Raw genomic sequence first — 18,884 nt, 5'->3', positions numbered from 1 at the left:
ACATACCTACACACACTTTCTGCCCCGGTGCCCTACCCACACAACCCCAGAGAGAAGCCACACATAGGGTTAGGTATTCCACCACTGCCTGGGCTATGAACGCTGTACGCGATGGACGCTATACGCGATGAACGCTATACGCAATGAACGCTATACGCGATGAACGCTTTTTGACAGAGCAAGTCATGGCAGCTGACAGGGTGACACTGCGAAAGCCTCCCGTCTGTGCGTTCACGAGCGTCCAAGGACACAGAATGCATCCGAGCATCTGGGACTTTGAAAAGAAACGATCGTTTAAAAAGGATCTCCTCGCCATGCGAACACACACGCGGACATAGTACACGGCCATAGTACCCCCCCCACACACGATGCAACACGACCAGCATTGACCTATGTAATCATAGCGGACAGCCATCTCTTTGACTTAAAATTGCGTTTGTCATGAGCGTCATCTATCCTGCTTCCACGTGGCCGGGCTGCTGTCAGTGGGCCTCTCTCCTGCCCCGTCACCCAGACTAATCACCATCCTTTATCCTTTAACCTCCTTCATCTTTAGTACATGCACACAAATACACAGCGCCATGTCTAGTAAGTGTGTGTGTGTGTGTGTGCGTGTGCATGTCTCCGATTCCAATACAACGCGAGCTTCGCCTCGACACATTGAGGGAGGGTCGTTTTGGATTTTCCGACGGTTCCGTCGCTTAAAGCAAGCAAGCATCCGGCTTTTCTTTCTTCTTATCTTTTCATCCAGAGTGCCCCGGTCGATGCCCATGCCCATCGCATTCCTCTGCATTGCCTGGCACCTCCTGCCAGCCAAGCATGTGTCTCTGCGTCTGCCAGCCTGCATGGGTAGCCAGATGCACCGGGCTCTCGGACATTCCCTTCTCATGTTTTCTCTCTCTCTGTCTGTCTCTCTCTCTCTTTCTCTCTCTCAATCTGTCTCTTTCTCTGTTGTCCTGCTTGCTTGGTTTTCTGCCCACCGTTCCCACCCAAGAAGAGACAGCACACCTACTGGATGATGTCAATGGCAGCTTTGATTTGATTGGTCATTGATCATCCCGCCCACAGGAAACCAAGCTTGGGCTGACCCCCCCACGGAGCCGTCACCTTGTTTCTGTCGCGTTGTCTCTCGTTTGAATTCCCGGTTTCACAAATGCATCCATTGGATGGAAGTGTATTTAGTGTTAGATGCACCAGTGGAAAGAAATCCCATGATCCCCTCTGGCATTAGATGGCTCGGGGGGAACTATCTACACTGGGCCACAGAGTTTGTCTCCTTTTTTTCCCTCCTATGATGCACTCCTCGGCAGAGATGCACTCTGGGAGATGTCGTTTGCTGTGGATTCTGCATGCCCAAGCTTTTGATATGACCCACACGAACCACCTCATCGCATGAACCACCTGCGAACGAGCCTGAGATCGTTTTTTTTTTCTTCTTCTTTTTTTTGTGCCTGCAGTCGTCGTTATCAATATTCAGATATCAGGGTACTGATCAATATATATTTTTTTTCAATCTTGCCTTTTCCTTGCCCTCCTTCCTTTCTTGTTTTCCATGGAAGGTAAGGGAATAGGAGAACTGGTTGAAGTTTGGTTGAAGTGACAATGACAATACCTACGTGTTTATGTGCGTGTGTCTGTTTTTGTGTGTCTTTGGGTGTGTATCTCCGTGTGTCTGTCACTTGTAAGCCTGTCTCTGTGTTTGTTTGTCTTATTCGTGTCTGTCGTGGAAGACTTTTTTACGTATGCACAGTGTGGGTTTTGTCAAGAGCATGTTTGTGACAGACCGTATATGTTAGTGTGGGGCATGTGCAGTCCTCTAGAACTGCCTTTTATTCATGGGTATAGATATTCCATTTTATTCTTCGATTAAAAAAAACGTGTCATTGCAAAGTTGGGCTTTAAAGCAAGCGCTGTCTTTATACGCTGGTCTTACAGTACCCAGCATGTGTATTGGGACAGTGACTAGGTAGTTTTGAGTTGTTTTGGCTCTGAACTGAAAGAATTCGAGACTTCGAGTTCAAAAGATAGCACGCACAGGCACTACAGGGATACATACTATAAATACCGTACAGCCAACCTTGAACACAACAAAAGAGTAACTGTCCCAATAATTGCAGAGCACGTGGCACTTTAAAAATAGCTTTCTGTCTCTGTGGTGACGATGCTGATTGGTTCAGTAAAGCAGCAGACATAATGTAACTTGACCACATGGGATCTGCACTAGAGCACTGGTGTCTGCGAAACCCTGGTGACCCCACAGAACAAGCATGGCCCTTCACTTCCCGGTTCACCCTCTGTGGTTTCCAGATCAATCTGCGCTGGCTCTGTTGATGTTCTCCTTCTGATTGATTGTCCCATCTCTCTTTCCTCTCTTTCAGCATGCAAAAGTTTACTCAACAAAAAATCCGATGGCGTCAAGGTAAGTGTCCAATGTGACATAGGAATGATTGGATTGGGTTTACTGCGCTTTTGTAATCTCTCTTTGTCTTTCCTTCCCTCCTTACTCTTATCTCTCATTCTCTCTCTTTCTCCTCACACATTTGGTTGTGATGGACTTATATCTTACTATTCACTGAGGGTGTGGACTAAAGTTGTGGTCTTCACAAGTGAATATTCATAAAAATATCTCTTTCAAAGGTTGTTTAAATATTAGGCAATACAAGTGTAATTTGCCATAGGAAACAAATGGCCATTGGAAGGGCCTTCAAATCAACTGTTGGTCTTAAGAAAGGCTGTCTAGTCCTAACTCTTATCATGTGGTTACAACAGACTGCTGCTGCTATTATTCCCAGGGTTCTGAGTGATGATGCTCGTGGTTCCAGAGGTCATTTTGTTTTGCTCAACCAGGGAGTCAGTGCATGCAGTGAAGCGCCATGATCGACCAGGGTCAAAACTGTCTAAATAAAACCAATCTACACAAACCAATTAAACTTTGATAATATAGTAGATTTCGTGTTAGTTGCTGTGCAAACTTAAAATCAAAACACACACAGACACAAGTTTATTTTCAATTTGGGTACTATTTAAAACTATTTTCTTTTTTCTTTTTTTTGGGACTATGGTAGAAATACTGCTTCCAAACAGCTGTAGACTGGCGCTAGACTGCCTTCCCTCTGTGTGTCTGTTTTGTCCCCCTTCAAAAGCTTTTGTGGTTGTTCTTCTCTGTGGGATCTAACTGGCAGCCTGATTGTCCCTATTTTTTATTGGTTTCTTTTTATTTTTTATGATTCCCTGTTTTCCCTCCTCCTCTCTGTTGCTATCTGTTCAGAAAAGGAAGTCCAGCTCCAGTGTTTATTTGATGGTGAGATCTGCTCCGTGTCTGTCCTCTCTTCCTCCTCCCTTTTCTCCACGTCTTCAGCTGTCTTTTCTCCTTTTGCAGTCGGTGGTCTTCCTCCCTCTCTCTCTCTCTCTCTCTCTCTCTCTCTCTCTCTCTCTCTCTCTCTCTCTCTCCCTCTCTCTCTCTTGCTTTCTCTTTTATTCTCAGTTTTTTTAGTTGAGATGCTACAGGGTCTGTGGCAATTGTGTCTTGTTGGAATTCCATTGGATCTTTCAACTCCCATCACATCCCTTCCCATTGTCCACACCACCGTCATGTCTTCCCCTGAGAACACCGTACCAACATGGGCGTGCCGCGTGCAACACACACACACACACATAATGCAGTATAGACATCCTGTTCCCTGCATTTGCATTCTCCCCTAAATGCTATCTCCAGTGACCAGGCCAAGCCTATCTGCATATGGACCAGCCTTTGTGGCTCTCCTGCCCCATCCTCACCTTGCCCTTCTACACAGGCAAAGTGGAGGGCTGGGGGCAGTGTGCCAACAGCCAGGCCAGAAACCCAGTGTCACCGTCTCTTTCTCACAGTCAGTCATGGAGTCCTCCAAAGAAGCAGTCAAGTCAAGAACAAAGGGCAATCCTTTCCCCTTCTGGAACGGGAACATTTCAAGTAGCCCATCACGTTCCGTGTGAAAAGGGAACACACAAGGGACTCTTTCTCCCGGTCGACCTACCCGCCCAGACACATCGAACCAGCTGATTCTTGTCTCTATGGCAATAGTAGTGTAGCCCATGGCAGCTGGCTTGGCCTGGCAACAGGGTAAGGGCATTAAACCAATTGTTAGTTTTTTTTTTCCTTTTTTTTTTTTTTCTTTCTTTCTTTTTATTGGACCCTCATGTTTTTCCCTCCAGTGAAACACCCTCTTCTCCATTTTCCTTTCCTGTCTTGGTTGCCTGCAGACAACTACGCAGCAACAAATTAGTAACTAGAGATGTTTCCAGCCGAGGATTAGTAAAGCCACTTCACAATCAACCCCTAAACCCTGCTTTTTATTCAAGAATGGATATCAGAACTTTTTGGCAGGTGGAAATAATGTGGTCATAGCACCCTCTTGTCATGTGTTTGGCTGATTGGAATTGCTGCCATATTGTTTCCACTTGTCCAGTCCACTCAGATATCTGTTGTAACAGTGTTTACGGGATCATTTTTGACTGTTATATAGCACAGGCTACTTTAAAGGAAGATTCTTGTTACAACCACAATACGTTAGACACTACCAAACGTAGCAACAACCAATGGCGAGTGGCCTGAATTTAGATAGCTTTTGCGCTTTGAACGCGTCGACAAATATATAATTTCACTTTAAGGGAGTCACTGCCAGCAAAGAGACTGAGGCCAACAGGCACTGAAGATGCGTAACGCATGCAGAGTTAATCATGGCAAAGCTCCTTTTTCCAAACATCCACAATGTTAGAGGTCCATCCCACACCACTGGGTTAACCTCTGTCAGTGCAATATCACTGGTGCCCACCATCACATCCACCTCACCCCTTCCCATTGGTAGTTGTCATTCCTTTGTCCCTAGTTTGTGTTATAGGAGAAGGAGTACAGGTATTAGGTAGGCCAGACTCCTAAGGCTAAATTCACTACAAAAAGTAAGTTCATATCTGTAATGCCCTGTTTGATAATGGCTCTTTCATCATGCATGAATGTCAAGAGTCTTAAAGGGGACACCGGGGCTTTTGATCACCAGAAAGTACCATGGCACCTTCTGATACTTCAACTGCATGTTGCCCGTTAATTGATGTCATTTACAACTTGACATTACGTTAAGATATTCAAGAGCCTTCTTGGGTTATCGATGTCAGGCCTTGGTACAGGTACAGGAAATGACACTAAACTAACACAGGGTGGGAGACGTGACTGTTAATAAAGTTCAGCATCAAAAGATCAAACTAGGAATGTCCTTTTAGATCCCCAAAAAGTTCGTGTTTGTGCTAAAGCAATGTAATCACTGGGGATGGTGAAATAAACAAACCCAAACTGGAGATAGACAAAACATCTACACTACAACCCAACTATACAAAACAATCCATATTTAACAGGTAGGCTGTAAATCGACTCTCCTGATTCTTTCTCCAACCTCCTCTTATAAACCTCACCATACACCACATTAACGGAAAATAGTTTGCAATTTCAATGTAGAAACACCTTCTCGTCAAGGCCTTTCACTGCATGCACAGGCGCGATCGGTTAGCTACCACTATTCACTCGAATGTACAGGACCAGAGTTTGGAGCCACCTGGTTAACTGTTTGGATAGACTCCTGCTGGTTTGGTTAGAAGTTGTGCTAACTGTGTTCTCTGCTGTTCTCAGAGAGACAGCAATGTCTTTTACCCCAGCAGGTACCGGTATTGTACCGGTATCAATACCGGCAGGTATTGATTTTGAGAGGCCTGGGTATTCTCCTGTGACCCCCTCTCCCCGAGTGTTTAGACAGCGCATGTGTTTCAATATTCCTGTGTATTTAGAGAGTGTTGCTACCCTTGTGTCGTGTCTTGAGTGAAAAGATCGTCGACACTCATACAACAAGGCATCCCATTGGAGAGGTAGACACAGACACTTCAAACGGCCAATTTGAGACATTCACACACAGGCATTGGGAAAATGGAAGGCAAGCGCTAACGTCACTTAGCGTGTCAAGAATGCTAATGTTGCTCCCCCTGAAGTGTCAGGGCCTTCAGAGCGCGCCTCTTTCTCCCTACAAATTCCTTTTGACGCTCAAAGGAAGCTGTCATTTTGTATGCTAAAGAGAAAAAAGAAACTGCTCGCGGAATTTTGAAGCGCGCGTACGGCAGACAGCATTCAACAATTGTTTCCAGAAAAGCACCAGGCATACCCTGCTCACTGGCTTACTGGTAAAAAAAAGAGACATCTCTCTCTTTCTCTATCTCTCTCTCTCTTTCTCATACACACACACAAACCTACAGAGACTCTTGCCGAGCTCTGAGCTCAAGGCGAGAGTGTGTTAGGAAGCTGTCCAGCAGCCTAGCATTTTGTCCACTGTATCTTATCTGTCCTACTGGAGTAACACTAGGAACACACGCACCTGGAGTAACACTAGGAACACACACACACACCTGGAGTAACACTAGGAACACACGCACCTGGAGTAACACTAGGAACACACACACACACCTGGAGTAACACTAGGAACACACACACACACCTGGAGTAACACTAGGAACACACACACACACCTGCCACAGCCTTGCATCTCAGCTCCGTACGATAGACTGGACAGCTGTAACACTGTTGAGCAGAAGTCATTTTGTGTTGTTGTTGTTGTTGTTTTTCTTTGCCCCAGCCGCTGACAAACAACAATAAAAACAGTGTAGTAAGCAGTACCAGCAGCACCAAAGACAGCAGCATATCATCTTCAGCACCAATGGTATCTCATTTATACTTGGTTTCTCTCATCCTTGCTTTGACTGACATTGTTGCCTATTTTAGTCCCCTACCGTTCCGTTGAGTTTTGTTCCGTCATTTTCTTCCTCTCCATCTGTTCATCTCATCCCTTCTTTGGTGCCCCCCCCCCCCCCTGTTCTTTGGACCCTCCCTTCCTCCTTCCCTTCCGCCCTCTCCTCCCACCTTTATTTTTTTAGAGATAAACTGTGTGATGTCGGCGGTAGTTTTGATTAAACGAAACAACTGGTCTGTGCCTGTGACCCCTCTTTCTAGGCTTCTGTTTTACCCAGATACTGGAGCAAAATAATACACAGATAGCAGGGTATCAGCTTGACAGCTGGTTTACATGTTCTTTAACCATGTAGTTAAATAGTATAGTTTAAATATATGTGCACAGGTTACATCTTTAGAGCATTTGTGTTAGTAAATGACAAGTAAAGAGCAAACTATGAGTCATAAAATACCATTTGTATTACAGACAATTGTAGACAACTACAGCATTGTTCTGTATGGGTAAAACAGGAGCCAGACTTGGTTGGAAACAGAGATATCCCACTTGTAGAAAATGCAGTCCCTCTGTGTGGGTCTCACCAATGTGACCCCCCCCCCCTCCCCCCTCCCAAGTGGTACAGTCCTTGCACTCTGCCTCAAGGAAACAAATGGCGTGATGGGAGCACAGAATCGAATGGCCTTCAATTGAAAAGCAGAGCTGGTGCCGGCCAGACGGACCGTCCACTGACATTGTCCTGGGAGGTTATGGGCCTGAAACCTCAATGAAGCCATTTCATCTGGGACCAAACCCATTTTGGCACATCGCTCCGGAATCACCACTCGGGCAAGAAGACAAAAGATACTTGCATTTCTGACAATTGCATTATGACATTACTGTCGGCTTCTCCTCCAGTCCCTCATGCACAGCCCTGTCCATGCATTAGCCGCGTGCTCCTCCTGGCTATTTCTAATTAGCCAGATAAACGATGTGCATGGGGTCTTAAGACCTCCAGAGACTCTCAAGTAGTAGACCAGATAGGCCTCCTGTACATGAACCTATATTAGCTCTATATATATAAGAGCTTCAGGCTATGGACCTAAGAGGCTAATGGTTTAACGGAGCGACTGCATTTTCGTGTCGGTTTCTTTAAGACTGTATGTTCTCTACTGTTGGGATGCAATAAGGGCTTGGTGATGGGCAGGACAGTCTGTGTGGGTATTTGGCGGGAGTAGGAGCAGGGGAGGGGGGGGGGTCATTGCATTTGGGTGTGCCGTGTCTGAATGATGATACGTGGCAGCGTGAGCCACTAGGCGCTTTTGCGACGAGCGTCTCCATGGTGACTGTGTGGCGAAGGGGTCTGGATTGGGGTCTGGGTTGGCGACAGAGGGGCGGTCAACCCGCTCTGACCCAGACACCCCTCCTCCCCCCCCACCCCCCCTGTCATTCTCAATCTGGACCCTGCACACCTCTTTATGTGCACTTGCACATGCTCAAGAGCCTCCGTTAGGGTTTGGCCGCTCCATGTAAAATGATATGGTGTTGGGACAGCATGGAAGGGATTGGTATGGCTTCATAACAGTACTGTGTAGTATACAGTCCAACTCCCTCCCCCCCCCCCCCCCCCCATCCATAGCAGAACCCAACTGCTACCTCTTTGCTGTGGCTCCAGTGCTTTGCCGTGTGTGCGTGTGCTCATAATGTGTATGCAGGTTGCGCGTGTGCGTGTGTTCCACATGCCCGGCTCCCTGGTGGGTTCCCCGCATGGTAAACTGTCTCCCACTTCCCCTAGGAACCACAGACCACTGTCGTGCACAACCCAGCTGACGGCACCAAGGTAAGACACTTCCATAACCTCGGGAGCCGCCGCTAACACCAGCACTGGCTTCTCTGCACACTCACTCGTGCGGACACCTCGCTTCTGTCGAGGAACTCACTCGTACGGACACCTCGCTTCTGTCGAGGAACTCACTCGTACTGACACCACGCTTCTGTCGAGGAACTCACTCGTACTGACACCTCGCTTCTGTCGAGAACTCACTCGTACTGACGCCTTGCTTCTGTATATAATACTCACAAGTGCACTAACCTTCTGAAGTCACTGCAGTAAACGCCATGCTTCCTGTGGCACAGCCACTAACGGGAGCAGTGCTTTGCACTGACTCGAGTCACCAATGCCGACTGACTCGCACACTTGCACGCACGCTAATCCTCCCACCTCACCAAACCAACTGCTTTGGTGTGTGTGGCCCTGTGCGCTTGCCCCGTCGCGCTGGCTTCGTTGGTTTGTGCGTTCCTGGGGGGAGTCCGTCCATTCACCTGTCTCGTGTGTCTGTCTGTCAGCCTGGGGGAAAAAGGTCACCAAGTTCCTCGTCAACCACCCTCCGCCACCAGCCTGAACCCCCGCCACTCAACACTGACCGCTCTCTGTTTCTACGCCTCCCTGTCCGTCTCTCCTGCTCCCTCCCTCTCTCTGTCTCTCTCTCCCTCCCTCCTCCACCTTTCTCCCCTGTCCCCCACAGGGCTCCACGGAGAGCTGCAACACCACAGAAGAGGAGGATATGAAAGGTAGGAAAGGTACACGTCAAACTTTTCACGTACTCTGCACGTTTTCTTCACTTCCTGTCGTGTTGTGTGACTGTCAAGAAGTTGAGACGAGCATAGAAACTCTAGGCATCGGAGAGTTATCCTTTTTGGGGGCGGCTTCCTCGCACCAGGTCATGAATAGGATGCATGCGTGAACAAGCTATGTGGAGCTTAAGGGAGGGTTCGAAATAACTAAAAGCTAGCAAGCTAGCTTCAGTATAGTTCTGTTCCCTTCTACAAAGAGCATCAACTACACTGTAGGTTACAATGCTACCTTTAGAGAACCCATTATGGCCGAGGCAGTAAGTGAATGGTGGCTGAGTGTGTACTACAGTGAACATCTGCATGGTTGAGTACATCAGAAGAGACAGCCACACCGTGTGTGTGTGTGTGTGTGTGTGTGTGTGTGTGTGTGTGTGTGTGTGCTTGTAGGCGGAAATCCATTCTGTACATGGACGGATTGCATGGCAGTGTTCAGGAACAGGTTTCCACAACTGCTTGGAGGCTCTGGGAGAGAAAGACAGATCAGGCTAGCAGTGCCGATCAGACTGAGCCTGGCTCAGGCACACACCACAGGCCTTATATGTCCTGCTTTTGCTTCCCTAATTCCCCTTAGCTTTCAAATAGACTTCCCATTCTCTATCATCTCCCCTGGGCTTAGGGAGTTGGCACTGGGCTGCACTTGAACCGGTGTTTGTGTGTGGGTGTGTGTTTGCGCGCCCGCATGTGTGTGTGTGTGTGCGCGGTGCTATCAGCCCGCACCATAAACCTTCAACTCCATAACGGGGTGTGTTCCGTCGAGAGGTGAACTTCAGGGTTTACAAGTTTACAAGCTCAGCCTTTTTTTACTGCTAGTTCCAGAGCACTGTTTAGAGAAGGGCTCTGGCCTGTTTTAACTGGCCGCTTAAACCGCGTTCAGTGTAGGAGCAGTCAGTGGAGCATGAGTGACATGGGATCCACGAAACAAGCATCTTCACTTACGCACACACACTTACACACACCACACCACACACACACACACACAATATGTTGCCCTCATGGGAAAGTGAGTCTTTTTTTGAAGACTAGACACTCGCATCGAACCGTCAGGCAAACATAGCAACGGTCTCTAGGTCCGGAGGTGACCGGGCCACTGACGTCACTGCGCCAGGCAACGACTAGGCCCCACATTCTGAGAGAGGGTGAAAATATCTCCCTCGACAAAGCCCTCTTTCAGACCTCCTATACACAGAAACACATGCGTGGCACACCAAGACAAACTCCATCCTATTGACTTCATACAGTATGTTTCCAGAAGCCCAGCTTACAGTACGGTGGGGGGGGGGGGGTAAAGAGGGTAAATGTTGTCTCCGGCTCGGAGTGACAGACTGGAGCGTTCCAGTTCTCGCTCTCGCGGTGTTGCGGCGGCGTTCGTGCGTGGCGCCGGTGGTGCGGCAGAGTAGGAGCGCGCGCAGAGAGGAGTGACGAACTCTGACTGGGAGGGGCCGGACAGTGCAGGCTGGCATCCACCTGAGACGTTTTCCTCTTCCTCCTGATACCGTTTATTTGTCCTTCCTTCTGTCTTAGATCAGAAACATACGTTGACCGATGCAGCTTATTACAGCAAAGTAGGCTTATTTAAACATGGGGGTTTGGAGTTCAATGGTTTGGTGGTCTGTCGGCGTGTCGTGGAGTTCTCTGTGTGATGTGCTGTCGCTGTGTGACATGAATTGTCTCCTGTCTCTTTTTTGGTTTTCGTCTGGTATTTGGTGCTGTGGGGTTTAACTGTCGTACTTGAAGGTTCTCTGTGCTGTCCATCTTCTCCGAGTGTTTCAATGTCCAGAGGGCATTGGCTCGGAGACGAGGCATTGTGTGGTACCTGTTGACAGAAGTGAACAAAAGAAATGGTCTGACCTCGCTGTGTCTCTCTCTGGCCTTGTGTGTGTGTGTGTGTGGCGTCGCGGCGGGGACAGTGTCCGCGTGCGGGGCTAGCGCCGACAGCGCAGTGGTCAGCCAGTGCAGTGCCAGTGAGGAGCAGAGCCAGCAGAGCCAGGCCCCTCACTGCCCACCCGCCTGTAAGTCAGCAGCAGCCTCCACACCTCCCCACACCCCCCCCCACCCCACCCTCCTCCTCTCTCACCTCTGACCTCTTCCTACACGGCCGTCCCCTCCAGAAGGTCCTCTTTCGGACAGTCGCCTCTGAAACCCACCCCAACTCTGTTCCCCCCTGTTCGGAACCCTCTGCCGCAATCCAAACTGTCCCCCTGAAGAATGTCCCCCTTTCAAAGGGGCCTGATTTCGTCCGGCCCATTGTTTTTGCTTGCACTCCGAGCTACGCTGCGTCATGCAAACGTCTTGACGTGTTCTACCCCCACATGTATATTTCGTGGGCTCTTTCCATGACGCGGCATCTCTTGAATGTGTACTTGAGTGACAATGACCCCCCCCCCCCCCCAAAAAAAAGTATTTGATTTAAAGTCTGTATGGTTGCTGAATGTTAAGTTAGGGAGTCTCCAGTGTGTGTGCGCCTGTGTGTGTTTGTTTGTGTGTGTGTTTGTAAACGTGTGTGTGTGTGGTGAGGGGGGGGGTGTCCGTCCTTGTGTGTGTCTCCTCCTCCTCTTCGTTCAGACTCGTAGCGGTCTCTTCTGGGACCCCTCTGCCACTCGCTCGTCTCTCCCTCTCAGACCTGGCCTCGAGGCCAGCTCCAGGCCCTCCTGGCGTGGTGGCGACATTGCGGACCCGCATACGCCCACACAGACCCTCCTATCTCACAGAAACATCTCGCTTCTGTTTTTCCGCCGACTCTCCTTCTCCCGTGGCGAGAAGTGAGCAGTGATAGCCTTCTGAGGCCCCGCTGCCCTTTTTAGGTATTCATCCCTCCACCCATCCATCCGTCTCTCCAGAACCCCCCGGGGGTTGAACGGATCCGGCCCGAGCCGGACCTTGACACTGGGTCCTGTGTGCCTGCCGAACAGAAATCTCCACGAGGACTCGTGTTGCTCTCCCTGTCTCTCTGTGCTCTCTATCTGTCTATCTCTCTCTCTCCTTGTCTCTCTGTGCTCTCTATCTGTCTATCTCTCTCTCTCCCTGTCTCTCTGTGCTCTCTATCTGTCTATCTCTCTCTCTCCCTGTCTCTCTGTGCTCTCTATCTGTCTATCTCTCTCTCTCCCTGTCTCTCTGTGCTCTCTATCTGTCTATCTCTTTCTCTCTCCCTCTGTCTCTCTGTGCTCTCTATCTGTCTATCTCTCTCTCTCTCCCTCTGTCTCTCTGTGCTCTCTATCTGTCTATCTCTCTCTCTCTCCCTCTGTCTCTCTGTGCTCTCTATCTGTCTATCTCTCTCTCTCTCTCCCTCTGTCTCTCTGTGCTCTCTATCTGTCTATCTCTCTCTCTCCCTCTGTCTCTCTGTGCTCTCTATCTGTCTATCTCTCTCTCTCTCTCTCTGTATGTCTGTGTCGCCTGTCTGTCTATTCTTCTTATCTTTCAGTCTGTGTGTCCGTTCTGTCTTTGTATCATTTCTTCTTTGTATGTCTGTCTTTTTAGTCTGTCTGCCTGTCGGTCAGTACGTCCGTCTGTTGGGTCTGTCTGTCAGCCGTGTCATTTATCACTGTGTTTGATGGTGGGCTGCTGCCCCCTGCTGGTCCAGCAGCTTCCCCACCTGCCGCGTCACCTAAACCCTTCTGTCTCATCTGCGTGCGCTGGTGGATGTCTTGCTGTGAATGGCGTGCGATGCGTGCGTGGCTGTGGATTTGAGCTAATCATGTCGTCGAACTCAATTTCCCAGGACTGAGATGTTGCCTCGATCAATGTCTCAGTCTCACGCCATGCAATACGACGCAAACAAAGCTTTGAGACACGCACGCACGCACACACTTGTGGGAGGTCGCGTTGCCCCTCCTTCTTCTGACATTAATGACACGGCGGCCATTTTACGCCTGTCATCGTGTTGTCTTCCAGCTGCCCCCCTGCACGAAGATGTTCAAAACACCAAATCAGCTCCGAGCGCCTGTCCTGACTTAGAGTGTGGGCTGCCTCCACCAGGGGGCAGCGGCGTGTTGCTCAGTAAGTGCTGCTGCTTCTGCTGCCTCGTTGCCTGGCAGCAGAAGCAGCATATAATTCAGGTGTTTATTCCCCCTGGCTTTAGTCGCTAGCTTACCTCGCTGTGCTGCTAGCTGCTGGCTTAGCTTGTGCGTGGACATTCACAATAAAGACTTTAACACCAAGCTTTGTCCCTAGCAAACAACATGACATACATGCTACAGCCAACATTAGCAAGCTTCTAAGCAGCCAGGCTAGTGCCCAATTGCCGGTTCACGAGTCCAACGACAATGTGAACTGTATACAACTGAATACAAAACTGTACCGTTTGTATATTAAGGGTGCTGTGTGTGCTTGATAAAGGCTCTGTGTTCTGTGTGGATTTGACCCACTTTGTGAGGTTCTTCTCAAGTTTGGACTATCTGTGTGTGTTTGTGTGTTCCTGCTTGTGTGTGCGCATCTCTAGCTTCTCATGGGTGGCCTTCTGAGGCTACTTAGGTTGTTTGGTTGTCTTCTGGTATGCTACGGGGTGTGTGTCAAAAGATATGGACCAGCAGGAGATGTAGGCAGAGATGGACAACAAGTTCAAATGTTTGCCCGTTATCCGTGAACAGGAATTCCAGGGCCCAGACAACTATGCTGTCAATAATTCAGTGGTACCAGGTGACAGACTTAAAACAGGGTCTCGAAAGGAAGACTTGAGGCTCAGACAGTCAGAACTGACAGATTATACCCCCCAGAGGAGCCTTCACCCGACGTATGTCTACCATCGTAATGAAGGTGGTCATCGTTCTGTGGTTCTGCCTACAAGCCCATGTTAAAGGTCAGGTTAAAGGTCAGGTTAAAGGCCCAGGCGCTAGAATCCGAGTGTTGCATGGGGAGGGAGAACTTCACCTCTAGGGTAAGCCAGGACTCCTCTAAGCTTATCTGATCTTCTCTCTCTCTATGTCTGTCTTTTGTCCTTTTGTCCTCGGTTTGCGTCCATTTCAGCTCGCAAGCAGGAGATCATCAAGATTACCGAGCAGCTGATTGAAGCCATTAACAATGGGGACTTTGAGGCTTACACGTGAGTTAGGGGCCACTGGGCCAACCTCCTGTTTGTGCTCCTGTTTGTTTGTCAATAACATTGCCGTCCAATAAATAGACCTTTTTTTGAGGGGGTTCTTGTTAAAAGTACTTCACAGAGTCCAGGCTTGGTTGCTGGTCCAGTATGTTTTGAGTTGGGGAGATGATGAAGCTTTTTCTTCTGCAGGAGAATCTGTGACCCTGGACTGACCTCGTTTGAACCGGAGGCTCTTGGGAACCTGGTGGAGGGCATGGACTTCCACAAATTCTACTTTGATAATTGTACGCACATCCCTCTGCTTTCTGACCCGAGTAAACAATAACAATGAAATGTTTGTCGAATGCCGTCATACGATCCACCACGCCGACGTAAGGTGGAGCTCAGGCCCTGAATGTTGACATCGCGAATCTCATACATATCATTCATCTTCTGTCTGTGAAGCGCGTGTGTCTCTCTCGTCCTCCTCCAGTGTTGAGTAAGAACAGTAAGCCGGTGCACACCACCATCCTGAACCCGCACGTCCACCTGATCGGCGAGGACGCCGCCTGCATCGCCTACATCCGCCTGACGCAGTACATGGACAGCCAGGGCCGCCCGCGCTCCTGCCAGTCGGAGGAGACGCGCGTGTGGCACCGCCGCGACGCCAAGTGGCTCAACGTGCACTTCCACTGCTCGGGAGCGCCCGCCGCGCCCCTCCAGTGAACCTTGACCAGGCCCCAGGTACACCGGCCAGTGGCTCGCTCACACACGCACGCACACGGAGGATTTCTTCGAGGCTAAACATGTAGCGGAAAAGGATGAAAACACGCTTGACTGTCGGGTCTGATTCTGACGCTTGCTCGTACCCACTTTTTGTTCTCTCTCTCTCTCTGTCTGTCTGTCTCTCTGCCTCTGTCTGTCTCTCTCAGCTTTGACCTGAATTCCGAAGCTGTTTGGAGCATTTTCTCTCCGTGGTCAGATTGGCGCCGAGGAGCCCAGCCGGTTAAGACCGCTTGAAGTTTGAAAAAAAACACAAGGCGGAAAAAAAAATATATATATACGTAAAAAACTAGAATATTTAAACCGCCAACCGCTTGTCTGACCGATCGACAACACCGACCACCACCAACCCCGTCCAAACCTTGTCGCTGAGGGCTTGCCGAGGCTGCAGCCCCGCCCTCTGGACGGTGCATGCTTCTGATGCCCACACGGGGCACCAGCTTCTTCTTTTCTTTCATGGATCCATCTTCTTTTGTTTTCCTTGCCCGTTGTTTGGAAAGGTGTTTGAAGTATTAACAAATGTACAAGAAATATTTCAATTTTCGTTAAAAAAAAAAAGAATAACAAAAAAAAAAAAACAAAGCCTTCAAACGAGTAATTTATTTACAAAAATCGTTTCTTTTTTTTTTTCCTCCCAGAACGGAAGAGCACACACTCCTCATTGTAGTGCCGATGTGTTTTTTGCTTTGTTCATTTCACGGTTAACATGTTTATCTATTTTGATGCATTGAAATTGTAATAGGGAAAATGAGGACATAAACTAAATTACACTATATTACTTCATATTTGAATTAAAAGCACCAAAGTGTAGACTTTAGACATCTTTTGCATTTAAAGACATTGTTTTAATGTAGAAGTGAGCTTTTTGGGAAGTTAGTGTGGGGTTACATTTTTTAGTATTACAATGTGTTAATGTGGATCTTAATTTTTATCTTCTGAATGATGCTGTATTTGAAAGTATTTTGTGTTCAAAGAGAATCATTTTTACAGATGGGACTTTATTTAACATAGTTATGAAATACATAAATATTTATAAGGAGAAGGGGAACAACTCTTTCCTTTCAGGGTTTGGAGAAGGGAGGTGTGTGTGTGTGTGTGTGTGTGGATGTACAGATGTCCCCTGTATCCTTGTAACTCCCTTTCCGACTCCTAGCTTTGTTTGTGCGTTGGGGTCCTGCGTGTGAATCCATCCACACACACACACGGCCATGTCCACACATGTGCTGTGCCCTTTGGGTCTGTATGCCAGCCTGCTCTTCAGCCACAACCTCCTGACCAGCACAACCTGAAGTTGCAGAACACTCCCAGTTAATTACTATCTGCCTCTTGGCCACTAGAGGGCAGAATTAGACATTCTAGCTTCTGCCCAGCACTCTCCCACACAGAGGCCTCAAACACAAACCCTGAAAGTGCACACGACACCTCTCCCACCTGTAAGGTTCTCTACTATGATTTAAGCATGTTTACTTAATACAAAGATGACAACAATAACAAAATCATGAATTTAAAATGGCCTGTACTGTTTTGCACATGAACTTGAGACTCAATGCTGTTGTGTTCACCTTTCCCGAGTGGACGTTTCTGCAACTTCAGGTTAAGCTAGCCCACTCCCCGGGGGATGTGTTTCTATGACGATCCCTGGTAAACCACTCCCCCATCCCGTTGTCTGTCTCACTCGCGCCACTCTGTTGAAGATGATGTCACTCTTTTGCCTGTCTCTTGTTCTGGTCCTGTTCTTGAACACTGTATATTGTCTGTCTTGGCTTGCCGTACCTCTGTAAAATTCACGGGCACGGAATAGCATGTTAAAAAGGAGAAAGCAGTGACAGTATGGGATTGGTTCGTGGCCAACTACCAGTGACCGCATGATTTTTGATGGCCGTTGATTGGACAAGACAGAATATTTGGATGGGAGGCGGACTTGGAGGCTGGTGTTTTGGGAGCCATGCTGAAGGCAATCAATGGATTGGTCCATTTTGTAATGGTTTGTAATGGTTTGTAGTTAATTGTACTAGCTGTTAGTGGTCTTAGTGTTTGCTTCTGGATAACCTCAGTTGTTTGTTTCCACGAATTGAAACTGTAAATATGGGGGGGGCACTATCGAGTTTGGGGGTGGGGCCAAGGCTTCTGGCCAATCGCATCTAAGCCTCCTCTCTCTCCGTCCCCCGAACCCATCACACATGCATAAACCATCCCAATAAAAAGTCATCAATAAACAATCAGTAGAAAGTAGACTCCACCGCACACACACAGAAACTCACGTGCACAGGATGCTGTCAGTGCACACCTATTTGAAAAAAAGGCACCTGCATCAAGCACACATGAACCAGTTTCCCTTTAAAACATATCGTTCAAACATTGTGTCGATGGTTAGCCATTGGAAAGCTGTTTGTCACTGTGCAGTTGAACTGTGTGTGTGTGTGTATGTGTTTGTGTGTGTGTGTGTTTGACTTTGTACCATCAAGAGTGAAGCCTGCTTCAAACCTGTGAGCAGCCACCATCGTAACGTGCACTCCATCAATCCTGTCAGAGGACGGGCGTTTAAAGTCAAAGAAAACAACTCTAAATGATTGAATGGTAATCCAATATGATATCAAAGCATGTCGCACAGCCGACATATCGCCGCGAACGTGCCCTGTCGCGAAAGTCACAAATCACAAGATGACACGCCCGCCCCACCCTGGCAACTACGCTGTGACATATCCTCCTTGCCATGAGACTGTCCACCCAACCCCCCCTCCCCCCAACCCCTCTTCTACACCATGACGATGATGTATACAGTACTAAACCATGTGATGTCTTGCTGGCTCTGCGTAGTGTTCCTGACTTAGTGCTGTGGGCCCTGGCTTGTCTTCTCTATATCTAGCACCCTGCCTGGCCAGGCTCCATCCATCGTGTGTTCACGCAGCCATGGGAATGTTCTTGTATCCGGGTAGAAAAACGATGCGGTGACTTGGACTCTGGAAGTTATCAAAACAGGGAAGGGGAAAACGGAAGGAAGCGAGGGGGGGAAATAGTTGACCCTATATTCTACTGTTACCTATCTGATTAGCTGGAAGGAGGGGAGACGCCTTGATACACTTACAAAAAAGAGATGAAGTACTGAAAATAACAATTGAAAGCCACACACTCTTAACAACCAAACTATATATGCAGTTTTACAAGAGGAAGAAATATGCATGTCTACTTTCTGGTAATATTTTTCACTGTCTGTGTTTACTTGATTAAGTAATGGAAATCTGTATATGTTACCTGCATCCTAAAGGTTTATTGAAAAGGCTCTGTCTCAGATATTGAAATCAAGTGATGTATCACATAAAAAGTGCAAAAAAATATATATTAAAAGCCTTAGCTTGGTATGTTCCCCTTTTATTAGTAAATGTATTGCATTGTAACCATATACTAAGGGGCTTCATATGACTATACTCTTGAGTTCTCATTTGGATGCTGGATTTTGCATGACCATACAATTAATAAAATCATGAATTTAAAACGATCAAGTGTTTGTTTGAATGTCAGTAGATCATATCTTTGTTATTATTGAAACAATCTTGAAGTATTTAATAAAAATCGAATTTGAACATAGGATGTGTCTACGTTCTCATTGGGTATACATGTTTCTATAGTTACGACGCAGGCTAGTTCCTATGGTATCAATTTAACAGGGCACCACCTTGATATTATAATATCACCTTCCAATTACTACGACAACAGTATAGGAA

General features: G+C 47.9%; 1 protein-coding gene across 9 annotated transcripts in view; it reads left to right on the top strand.

The window, feature by feature from the left end:
* Positions 1–18,658, top strand: part of camk2g2 (calcium/calmodulin-dependent protein kinase (CaM kinase) II gamma 2) — a 56,151-nt gene extending 37,493 nt beyond the window's left edge. For 2 of the 9 annotated variants that reach the window (XM_084708837.1, XM_084708836.1), the window contains 9 exons: positions 2,379–2,419; positions 6,648–6,731; positions 8,530–8,574; positions 9,260–9,314; positions 11,276–11,377; positions 14,328–14,403; positions 14,590–14,684; positions 14,873–15,123; positions 15,312–18,658. In XM_084708837.1, coding sequence (XP_084564963.1) covers positions 2,379–2,419; positions 6,648–6,731; positions 8,530–8,574; positions 9,260–9,314; positions 11,276–11,377; positions 14,328–14,403; positions 14,590–14,684; positions 14,873–15,105 — 731 coding nt within the window. In that variant the 3' untranslated portion in view covers positions 15,106–15,123; positions 15,312–18,658. Of the gene's footprint in view, positions 1–2,378; positions 2,420–6,647; positions 6,732–8,529; positions 8,575–9,259; positions 9,315–11,275; positions 11,378–13,256; positions 13,362–14,327; positions 14,404–14,589; positions 14,685–14,872; positions 15,124–15,311 lie in introns of all 9 variants that reach the window. The other 7 variants (XM_084708840.1, XM_084708839.1, XM_084708843.1 and 4 more) reach the window with 4 other exon arrangements.
* Positions 18,659–18,884: the final 226 nt, after the last annotated feature.

This window comes from Hypomesus nipponensis, chromosome 11, assembly GCF_054491055.1.
Source record: "Hypomesus nipponensis isolate SF chromosome 11, ASM5449105v1, whole genome shotgun sequence".
Lineage (NCBI taxonomy): Eukaryota > Metazoa > Chordata > Actinopteri > Osmeriformes > Osmeridae > Hypomesus > Hypomesus nipponensis.
Note: the sequence above shows the minus strand (reverse complement) of the source record. Positions and strands in the feature narration are given on the sequence as shown.